Below are 12399 nucleotides of genomic sequence, written 5' to 3'. Positions count from 1 at the left end.
GCACCTTTCAGGGGGGCAGATACCTGTGTAATGCAGTTATTTTGCTCCCACTCCTGGGCATAGATACCCAAGCCACCTGTAGGTATCTATGCCACTTCTAATGCCTTTTCTTCCCCGCCCCCCGCTGTCTTCTGGGAGGCACACAGGTCCCTGAAGACAGCAGGAACCAGTGGGAATGCCCATTGCGAGTCGCGCATGCACAGTAGGGAACCAGGAAGTGAAGCCGCAAGGCTTCACTTCCTCATTCCCTTACCGAAGATGGCGGCGGCAGCAGCCGAGAGCCGAGGGATAGATTGGCTTCGGGTGCCGACATCGCAGGTGAGCTGGACAGGTAAGTGTCCTTATTTTAAAAGTCAGCAGCAGCTTTCTCTATATACCAGTGGCGGCTGGTGCTCTGTTTTGGGGGGAAAACAAATAAAGCCACCCCCCATTGCTCCGTAAATCAAACACCAGCCCCCCATCGCTCGCCCGTCCGCTCACCAGCCCGGCATTGGCAGGTTCGGCTTGCCAATATGGTTGCTTCTCCTCTTGGCCAATCGGGTCCTGGTTGGCTGGGAGGAGAAGGAGGAAGACAATAGCGAATATTAATTTGCTATTGTCATACAACCACCCTTTTTTTAAGCCAATTAGAGCCTCAGACTCTAGTCATGTGCTTAAAAAAAAAAAAAAAACATTGATATCCATGTGTCCAGCGCCCTGCATGTAGATTAGAAGCCGGGCGCATGGATTGGGGGGTGGCACCCCTGGGCCCCTAATGGAGTGGCCACCACTGCTATATATATATATATATATATATATATATATATATATATATATATATATATATATATATATATATATATATATATATATATATATATATATATATATATATATTTATATATATTTATATATATAATTCCAGTATGTATAACATAGTTTATAGATGCTACAACTTTCATGCAAAACAGTCATTTTATACTATAATTATAAACCAGTCAATATTCACCTACTGGGATGTTTTTTGTTAAAATTGTAACATAATACATTTTGTCCATAAATGTTATAAAGACATTTTTTTTTTTTTTGGATATGTTTTATAGCAGAAAATAATCAAAAGATTGTTTTTTTTTAGCACAAAAATAAAAAAAATAAAGAACCCAATATTGATCAAATACCACCAGAAGAAAGCTATTTAATAATAAACATTAAAAATGTGTAATAAAAATTATATACATTTCAAAAATCCCTAGGCTTTCTTCCATGATCATGGCTAGAGATATTTTATTGCTGTGTGTGAAGATAATTGGTTAGAGCTTTGTAATCAGTGCATTGCTTGTCTATTGGTCTGCAGGAGGTCTCAGTCACACCATCTCCTCTCCCCTATGGTGAGTCTAGGCTGCGCTGAGATCTCATCTGATACAACGTAACTGAGCAATTGATTGATGAATAAGCAGCAGCACCACCTAGCGGACACATTGGGGAGTGTACACATCTAAAGGGATTAGCGGGCTGCGCTGATTGTAGAACAGCGGGCTCTCCTCTCACTCATGTCTCCGCTCCTCTCATACAGCTGTGTGTGTGTCTCCCGGAGCCGCCCGTATACTCCGTGCATGGCTGGGGCTGCTCCCTCTGCCTCTAGTGATCACACCCCGGCAGGACACACACTGATGACACCCTGAGAGGGCGAGGACTGAGAAAAGTTGCCTGGATGAAGCCCAGCCAGTCCCGGGATCGCCATTCCTCTGGGAATGAATATACAAACAGATTCCATTTCCCTGACAGGACCGGGACGTCAGGTGAGTCCTACTACTACTCCTACTGACTGATATTACCAGGACTTCAGGTGAGTCCTACTACTACTCCTACTGACTGATATTACCAGGACTTCAGGTGAGTCCTACTACAACTCCTACTGACTGATATTACCAGGACTTCAGGTGAGTCCTACTACTCACTCACCGACTGACAGGACAGCGAGCCTATAGTTTGCTTCTCTGCCTGGTGCTGGACTTACCGATAAGTGTACTTACTGCTAGGTGATGGACTTACTGCTAAGTGCTGGAATTACTAAGTGTACTTACTGCTTCTGGACTTACTGCTAAGTGAACTTTCTGTTAGGTGCTGGACCTACTGCTGAGTGCTGGACTTACTGCTAGGTATTGGACTTACTGCTAGGTCTACTTACTGCTAGGTGCTGGACTTACTACTAAGTGTTAGACTTACTGTTAGGTATTGGACTTACTGCTAGGTATTGGACTTACTGCAAGGTCTACTTACTGCTAGGTGCTGGACTTACTACTAAGTGTTAGACTTACTGTTAGGTATTGGACTTACTGCTAGGTATTGGACTTACTGCTAGGTCTACTTACTGCTAGGTGCTGGACTTACTACTAAGTGTTAGGCCGGGTACACACGGACAAACATGTATGGTGAAAGCGGTCCGTCGGACCGTTTTCACCATACATGTCTGCCAGAGGGCTTCTGTACGATGGTTGTACACACCATCGTACAGAAGTCCGCGCGTAAACAATACGCGGGGCGTGTCCGCGGTGTCGCCGCGTCGATGACGCGGTGTCGCCGCGACAATGACGCGGCGACGTGCGCGGCCCGCCTTTAAAATGCTTCCACGCATGCGTCGAAGTCATTCGGCGCATGCGAGGGACAGCGGGCGCCTGGACATGTACGGTAGGTCTGTACTGACGACCGTACATGTCCGAGCGGGCTGAATTCCAGCGGGCTGTTTTAAAACAAGTCCAGGAATATTTGTCTGCTGGGAAAAGGCCCGGCGGGCAAATGTTTGCTGGAATTCGGCCCGCTCGCGCCCACACATGACCAAACATGTCTGCTGAAACTGGCCTGCGGGCCAGTTTCAGCAGACATGTTTGCTCGTGAGTATGGGGCCTTAGACTTACTGTTAGGTGCTGGACTTACTTATAAGTGTACTGCTAGATGCTGAACTTACTGCTAGGTGCTGGACTTACTAAGTGTACTTACTGCTTCTGGACTTACTGCTAAGTGAACTCACTGCTAGGTGCTGGACTTACTGCTAAGTGTTATGTACTTACTGCTAGGCATTGTACTTACTGCTAGGTATTGTACTTACTGCTAGGTATTGTACTTACTGCTAAGTGTACTTATTGCTAGGTGCTGAACTTACTGCTAGGTGCTGGACTTACTGCTAAGTGTTATGTACTTACTGCTAGGCATTGTACTTACTGCTAAGTGTACTTATTGCTAGGTGCTGAACTTACTGCTAGGTGCTGGACTTACTGATAGCTGTTGGACTTACTGCTAGGTGCTGGACTTAATGCTAGGTGCTGGACTTACTGCTAAGTGCTGGACTTACTGCTAGGTGCTGAACTTACTGCTAAGTGCTGGACTTACTGCTAGGTGCTGAACTTACTGCTAGGTGCTGAACTTACTGCTAGGTGCTGAACTTACTGCTAGGTGCTGAACTTACTGCTAGGTGCTGGACTTACTGCTAGGTGATGGACTTACTGCTAGGTGCTGAACTTACTGCTAGGTGCTGAACGTACTGCTAGGTGCTGAACGTACTGCTAGGTGCTGGACATACTGCTAGGTGCTGGACTTACTGATAAGTGCACTTACTGCTAGGTGCTGGACTTACTGATAAGTGCACTTACTGCTAGGTGCTTTACTTACTGCTAGGTGCTGAACTAACTGTTAGGTGCTGAACGTACTGCTAGGTGCTGAACGTACTGCTAGGTGCTGAACTTACTGCTAGGTGCTGAACTTACTGCTAGGTGCTGAACTTACTGTTAGGTGCTGAACTTACTGTTAGGTGCTGAACTTACTGCTAGGTGCTGGACTTACTGCTAGCTGTTGGACTTACTGTTAGGTGCTTTACTTACTGCTAAGTGCTGGACTTACTGATAAGTGCACTTACTGCTAGGTGCTTTACTTACTGCTAGGTGTTGGACTTACTGGACTCACTGCTAGGTACTGGACTTACTGCTAGGTATTGGACTTACTGCTAGGTGCTGAACTTACTGATAAGTGTACTTACTGCTAGGTGTTGTACTTACTGCTAGGTGTTATGTACTTACTGCTAGGTACTGGACTCACTGCTAGGTACTGGACTTACTGCTAGGTATTGGACTTACTGCTAGGTACTGGACTTACTGCTAAGTGTACTTACTGCTAAGTGTACTTACTGCTAGGTGTTGGACTTACTGCTAGCTAGGTATTGGACTTACTGCTAAGGCCCCATACACACGACCGAGTTTCTCGGCAGAATTCAGCCAGAAACTCGGTCGGAGCTGGATTCTGGCGAGAAACCCGGTCGTGTGTACACTTTTCAGCGAGGAACCCGTCGAGGAACTCGCCGGGCCGAAAAGAGAACGTGTTCTCTATTTCCTCGTTGTTCAATGAGGAAAGTCGGCCCGCCGAGCTCCTTGGCGGCTTCCACCCTGAACTCGACGAGGAACTCGATGTGTTTGGCACGTCGAGTTCCTCGGTCATGTGTACAGGGCCTGAGTGTACTTACTGCTAGGTGCTGGACTTACTAGTAAGGGTTATGTACCTACTGCTAGATGCTGGACTTACTGCTAAGTGTACTTACTGCTAGGTGCTGGACTTACTGCTATGTGTACTTACTGATAGGTGCTGGACTTTGGAAAGAAGAAATGATCCTGGACTGCCGCATTTTGATAGGCGATTTATTGAAACACATTAAACAAAGGATAAAATCCAAAACTATAATGTCCAAAAATTCATGTAACACTGCAATTAATAGTAGGAAGTGGACACAGGGGACAAAAAGGCTAACATGTTTCACATCCAGCTATGAGTAAGCATCTATCCATGATATGAAACATGTTAGCCTTTTTGTCCCCTGTGTCCACTCCCTACCATTGATTGCAGTGTTGCATGAATTTTTGGACATTACACTGTTTTGGATTTTATCCTTTGTTTATTTTGTTTCAATAAATCGCCTATCAGAGTGCGGCAGTCCAGGATAATTTCTTCTTTCCACAGATTAGCGCAGAGTCTGCACCTGACAGTGCAACAGGGCGGGAACACAGCATAGGTTGTAAGGCTTGGAGCGGTACTTATTTCTATTAGGTACTGGACTTACTGCTAGTTGCTGGACTTACTGCAAGGTGTTATGTATGCACTGCTTGGTGTTGTGGACTTACTGCTAGGTGCTGGACATACTGCTAAGTAGAGCTGCACGATTCTGGTGAAAATGAGAATCACGATTCTTTTGCTTAGACTAAAGATCACGATTCTCTCACGATTCTCAAAAACTGAATGCCAGAACTCCCCCCCCCCCCAAATAAATAAATAAACCTGTGATTTATCTGAAAATATGAATATATAAAAAACAGACCAGTGATATGTCTATAATGTTAAAGACCATATAACTCCTATGAAAAAAGCAAAATCAAACTTTGATTCTGCTTTTTTCATAGGAGTTATATTATGTTCTTTAACATTAAAGACACATCACTGGTCTGTTTTTTATACATCAGAAGCAGTACTGCCAGCAACCATTGGGTGGCGCATGGATACACACAGTTGTACAGAACTGTGAGAAAGATTAATACATCAAAAGCAGTACCGCCGGCAACCACTGGGTGGCGCATGGATACACACAGTTGTACAGAACTGTGAGAAAGATGAATACATCAGAAGCAGTACCGCCGGAAACCACTGGGTGGCGCATGGATACACACTACAGTTGTACAGATCTGCACGAGAAGCCCAGGCATCCATCCAGCAGCGCAGACTGCTGACGTCGGTTCCGATATCGGCGGCAGTTGCGTTCCACGCTGGTTAATCCCGCGGGGAGATTGCAGGCGGGGAGAATCGAGATTGCGATTCTCTCCGCGATTTATTGTGCAGCTCTACTGCTACGTGTACTTACTGCTAGGTGCTGGACCTACTGCTAAGTGTACTTACTGCTAGACTTACTGCTAAGGGTTATGGACTTACTGCTAAGTGTACTTACTGCAAGGTGCTGGACTTACTGCTAAGGGTTCTGGACTTACTGCTAGTTGCTGGACTTACTGCAAGGTGTTATGTATGTACTGCTTGGTGTTGTGGACTTACTGCTAGGTGCTGTGTACTCATTTCTAGATGCTATGTACTTACTACCAGGCTGTATGTAGTCACTGCTACTGTAGGTATTGTGTACTTACTGATAAGCCTTGTGGTACTTACTGCTAGGTGCTGGACTTACTAGGTGTTGTGTACTTCCTGCTAGGAGTTGGGTTCTGTGAACTTACGGAGGTTATATGTACTTACTGCCAGAGGTGTATTTAGGTTTTGTGCTGCCCTAGGCCTGACTAAACTCATGCGCCCCCTAATTTAAATATGACCCACCCCTTCCTGTTTAAGACATGCCCTATCATCTGTAAACCACACCCCTTCCACTTTAGGCTCCACCTTTTCCTGTTAGAGCCCCACCTCTTCCTCTCTGTACATTAGTACACTCACGCACCATTCACTCCATACTTGCATCAATCAATCCAGTTGGCTCCTGTCTAAATTGATGCCCTTACCATGTGTATGTATGAATGCGAGCCCGCCTCTGGTATGACATGCACCCGGTCTGGTCAATCACCGGCCGTTTAATGCAGGCGTCCATGCGTCAGTCGCTCCCTCCCTCCCCCTGGCCAAGTACCACGCTACAGGCCGCCGCGCCGGGGGCTAAATTTATGAGGGAGCCGGAAGGTGGCCGCGGGAGCCGATTAAATAAAAGGACGGATCAGGGGTTTTTTTTTTTCATGCTTTCCATCCAATCTGACAGAGCTTGAGCTATTTGGCAAAGAATGGGCAAAGGTGTCACCATCTAGATGTACAAAGCTGGTAGAGAAATACCCAAAAAGACTTGCAGCTGTAATGGCAGTGAAAGGAGGTTCTACAAGGAGGTTCTACAAAGTATTGACTCGGGGGGCTGAATACATATGCGCGCCACACTATTCACATATTTATTTGTAAAAAAAATTTAAAACCTTTTATTGTTTTCCTTCCCCAAAGACATTATTTGTCACTGGCCACCAGGTAATGGGCATTAATTATTAGTGGCCAACAAGGAATGGGGGATATTTATTGTTGGCAGCCAGTAAATGGCCATTATGTATCACTGGCCACAAGGAAAAGGGCATTATAAATCACTGGCCATTGGAGAATCAGAATTATTTATCACTGGTCACCAGGGAAAGGGTACTGGTTATCACTGCCCACTAGGAATAGTGCATAAGTGATCTCCAGGCCAGGGTATGGACAGTGTTGATCACTAATTACCAGGGTATGGACAGTGTTGATCACTAATTACCAGGATATGGACAGTGTTGATCACTGGTCACCAGGGTATGGACAGTGTTGATCACTGGTCACCAGGGTATGGACAGTGTTGATCACTGGTCACCAGGGTATGGACAGTGTTGATCACTGGTCACCAGGGTATGGACAGTGTTGATCACTGGTCACCAGGGCATGGTCAGTGTTGATGACTGGTCACCAGGGTATGGACAGTGTTGATCACTGGTCACCAGGGCATGGTCAGTGTTGATGACTGGTCACCAGGGTATGGACAGTGTTGATGACTGGTCACCAGGGTATGGACAGTGTTGATGACTGGTCACCAGGGTATGGACAGTGTTGATGACTGGTCACCAGGGTATGGACAGTGTTGATGACTGGTCACCAGGGTATGGACAGTGTTGATGACTGGTCACCAGGGTATGGACAGTGTTGATCACTAATTACCAGGGTATGGACAGTGTTGATCACTAATTACCAGGGTATGGACAGTGTTGATCACTGGTCACCATGGTATAAACATTGTGTTGATCTTTGGCTAGCAGGGTATTGACATTGTTGTTCATTGGCTAGCAGGATTTGGACATTGTTCATCACTTAGACCCCTTTCACACTGAGGAGTTTTTCAGGCGGTACAGCGCTAAAAATAGCACTGCTATACCGCCTGAAAAACTCCTGCCCAGCAACCTCAATGTGAAAGCCGGAGAGCTTTCACAATGAGGCGATGCGCTGGCAGGAGAGAAAAAAATCTCTTGCAAGCAGCATCTTTGGAGCGGTGAGAGGAGCGGCATGTATACCGCTCCTTCACCGCTCCTTCCCATTTAAAACAATGGGATACTGCGGTAATACCGCCTGCAATGCGCCTCTGCAGAGGCTATCTTTTATCTGCAGCCACCAGAGAATAGGTTTTATTTACCACCAGGGAATAGACATTGATGTTTCTTGCCACCAGGAAAATTACAATTTTGATCACTGGTTACCAGGAATGTGCATTAATTCTCACTGCCAACCAGGGGATGGGCATTATTTACCACTGGCCACCAGGGAATGGGCATTTGGACTATATGCTTATATGGATGTTTTGTCTATATGCACACTTTGTGCGCAAAATGGGTATTGTTAATCGTTAGCCACCAGGGAATGGACATTATTTATTTCTGGCCACCAGGGGATGGACATTATTTATTTCTGGCCACCAGGGGATGGACATTATTTATTTCTGGCCACCAGGGGATGGACATTATTTATTTCTGGCCACCAGGGGATGGACATTATTTATTTCTGGCCACCAGGGGATGGACATTATTTATTTCTGGCCACCAGGGGATGGACATTATTTATTTCTGGCCACCAGGGGATGGACATTATTTATTTCTGGCCACCAGGGGATGGACATTATTTATTTCTGGCCACCAGGGGATGGACATTATTTATTTCTGGCCACCAGGGGATGCTTTTTTGAAGATGTTTGGTCACCAAGGAAATGAACATTGTTAGCCACCAATGAATGTGCATTGTAGATAGATGGCCACCAGGGAATGCCCATTATTGACCTTTGACCGCCAGGGAATGAGCATGGCTGGTCATTGGCCACCAGGGAATGAGCATTGTTGATCTTTGACCATCAGGTGCATGGTTGATCATGGATTTCCAGAGAATATGCATCGGTGATCATTAACCTCCAGGGAATGTGCATTATGATCTTTGGCCACCAGGAATGTGCATTGTTGATAATTGGCCACCTGGGAATGGGTATTGTTGATTGGTGACCACTAGATAGTGGGCATTGTTGATCATAGACCACCAGACAATGTATTGTTAAAAGTTGGAAAACAAAAAATGCGCATTGTTGATCTAACTACCAAGGAAGGGAGATTAATGGCCATCAAGGAATGAGCATTGTTGATTGTTGGCCACTGGGTAATGGGCATTGTTGATTGTGGGCCACCAGAAAATGGGCATTGTCTAATTCCGTTACGGTAAATTAAAAGGCACAGTAGCTCATAAGAAAAAAAAAATTCTCCCTTCGCTAGTCTAATGTAAATGCAATAAATTCCTGACTGGTTGTTTGTTCTGTTGTGTTGAATAAAACCGCAAGTACTGGTGGATTATAAATGGATCCTTATGAACTAAATTACAGTCCAGATGCCTGTTAATGGTTTTGTTAACTAAATTAAACAATTAACAATTTAAAAGAAAGCTTTGTCCTTATAAATGTGGTTTGCTGAGCAGTTTTCCCCTAGATAGATAAAATCATGTTTAAAGGATTTTTTTTTTTTTAGCTTACTGCAGTACTGGTTTCATGTCCTGATTGTTCGTTTTTGCTTTGAAGTAGCTGTAATTCTGCTGTGATTTCCACACTTCCTGGTTGTCTGTTTCCTTATAACCATCATACTGGGAGCTTTTCACGGTGGTCTAAGCTGTCATTACTGTGTGTCAGAGGCCCCGTACACACGACAGAGGAACTCGACGTGCTTGGCACGTCGAGTTCCTCGTCGAGTTTTGGGATGAAGCCGCCGAGGAGCTCGGCGGGCCGCCTTCTCCCATAGAACAACGAGAAAATAGAGAACATGTTCTCTATTTTCTCGTCGAGCTCCTCGGCGGCTCCATCGATCCAAAACTGTACAGACGACAGAGTTTCTCGGCAGAATCCGGGTTTTGACCGAGTTTCTCTGTGAATTCTGCCGAGAAACTCTGTCGTGTGTACGGGGCCTAAAACTTAACAGAACCAATCAGATTCATTTTAAAAACAAAACACTGCCCTGGATTTGTTTGTTTTTGTTCTGTGTGTCTCTTTAGTTCACAGGAACATGAAACCAGTTTAAAAGTGAAACTAACCTGCAGGCACATTATATGATTGATTTTTATCTATTTGTAATCATTTTTAAAAGGAATCAGTTAACTTTTATGTCTCTAAACCCTGTAAACAGTAATTTCAGCAAAAAAAATGTTTTCCTTTAGTGACCTTTTAAGTTTGGCAGCTTTCAGGGTCATAGTTGTATCCAATACTGAACACAGTCTGTGGCTGGCCATACATTATACAATTTTCCTTTACATTTACCAAAACCATATAATATGAGGTCAAACCTAAACACTTTACATTGTATGCAGCCAGGCAGGCCCGTGCACTACATAGCTGAAGGTAAATCTAAAGGAAAATTATATAATGAATGGCCTGCCTAACTGGTGAGATTTTGAGTAATAATTTCCAGTGTCCGGGCACAGAGAAGGGTTGGAAATCCTGAACGCCAAACGGCTTTCTGCTGTGGGTCCAGAAATTACAATTGAAGGACTCAAACAGCTTATTTGTTTTGACTGTCATTTATTCAGCACCAGCAGCATGAGTGTAAAATGTCATATTTAAATTGTGTCAAAATGTTCTGTCCATAACCCGTGACACATTCCCAGACCATGGCCTGCTGTGTTTGTAAGTTGGGTGTAATGTCGCCTTTATTGCACGTTGTTTTCTAATTTATATATTAGGTTGTATTGATGTTTCTAGAGGAGTCGACTGACGTCACAAAGCCAGTCAAGGCTGGGGAAAGATTGTGATAATATGGTCGGGATCCTCCCACAATCCTGGACCGGCACCTGGCTAAGCGTCTCAGCAAGCCACTGAGAGCCAGAGCCTGCTACCCCGTCAATAGCCCAGCGCTCTAATGAGCGCTGGAGGGGCAGCTATGTGACACAGTGCTTGTGCTGTGTCATTTGACCTCCTGTAACACCTACAAAACCTGGCTGATCAGGCCAGTTTCTACCTTCCCCCTCACCACAGTGTATCATGGCTGCTGATCCCTGACACCGTGGTCAGTTTACATGCCTCCATCATCCGCAGCCTGCTTTCTGTCTCTTCTGTGCTCCTGTGTCCCCCCTCCCCTCCATACCTGTCAGCTAGTAACAGTGCCCACCCCCTCTGATCCTGCTGCATAAATAACTGTAACATTTATGCACCATCGGCACTGCCTCCTATTGCAGTGTCCCCCTCTGTGTGTGATTTATAAAAAAAAATTTTTTTTTTGTAAATACCTAATTTCAGAGCCGATATAATTTTTTATAAATCGCACACAGAGGGGGACACTGCAATAGGAGACAGTGCTGATGTTGCACACATTTTAGAGTGGCTTAAAGTGGATGTAAACCCACTCTCATCCTTTCTAAACTGCTGCTGTAGTGCTGATCTATATATATAGATAGATAGATAGATAGATAGATATATATATATATATATATATATATATATATATATATATATATATATATATATATATATATATATATATATATATATATATATATATAGAGAGAGAGAGATGTCTCCTGCATGTATCCTTACCTGTCAAATGTTCAAATGTTTACCCTCTGTCTGTTATAAGAACTGAAAAACTGCAGATTCTGTGGGTGGATCTGTTGTCTGGAGCTCTGTGGGTGGAGTTGTGATGTCAGTAGACTCCCCGCCCTCCTCTACACTCCCCTTGTCAACATGCATTTTTTCCTATGTATTACTTACACTAAACTCTGCTATGATCACTAACATCCAGTCAAAATCCAGAAAAGTAACCACATGACTTCAGAAAAGGAGTGGGGGTGGGAATTAAAAAATAATGCCTGTCTCCAGGCTAGTGCAAATAGATATGTAAATAACCTGTCACTCACAGCAAGGGGGCGGAATGGACTAAGGTTTTTTCTGTAAGTCCGTTTTATTTCACTGAACAATAAAAGAGGATTGCTCAGAGCTGGATTAACTCTGTGTGGCAAGACTGGGCACAGATGATAGGAAATCTTATACTGTACATTGTGACATAAAAAAATAAAAATTGGGGTTTTGTCATGGTCTTACCTCTCTCCTGTCTCCTTCGTTTGACATGTGCTGGCGGCCATCTTGGTTTCTAGGTCTCTTGTAGCCTCCCACCCTGCGGCTCCTCCTTCCCACTGGGAGGAGCTGGATACCTGGCTCACATATATAGGAGGTCTGTGACTTCAGTTCCTTGCTTGGTCCTCCTGTGTGCACATGCTTCTAAGACTGCTGCTGCTTCTGGTTCTGATCCTGGCTTCGTCTGACTTCTCTGCTGGTTCCTGATCCTGGCCTCGTCTGACTTCCCTGCTGGTTCCTGATCCTGGCTTCGTCTG

General features: G+C 44.7%; 1 protein-coding gene across 1 annotated transcript in view; it reads left to right on the top strand.

Moving 5' to 3' along the window:
• The first annotated feature begins 1568 nt into the window (after positions 1-1568).
• Positions 1569-12399, top strand: part of SGCG (sarcoglycan gamma) — a 384547-nt gene continuing 373716 nt past the window's right edge. The window contains exon 1 of the mRNA XM_040340519.1: positions 1569-1778. Coding sequence (XP_040196453.1) covers positions 1731-1778 — 48 coding nt within the window. The 5' untranslated portion in view covers positions 1569-1730. The remainder of the gene's footprint in view (positions 1779-12399) is intronic.

This window comes from Rana temporaria, chromosome 2 (genome assembly GCF_905171775.1).
Source record: "Rana temporaria chromosome 2, aRanTem1.1, whole genome shotgun sequence".
In the NCBI taxonomy this organism is placed as follows: Eukaryota; Metazoa; Chordata; class Amphibia; order Anura; family Ranidae; genus Rana; species Rana temporaria.
The sequence above is the reverse complement of the archived record's forward strand: the minus strand, read 5'-3'. Positions and strand labels throughout refer to the sequence as shown.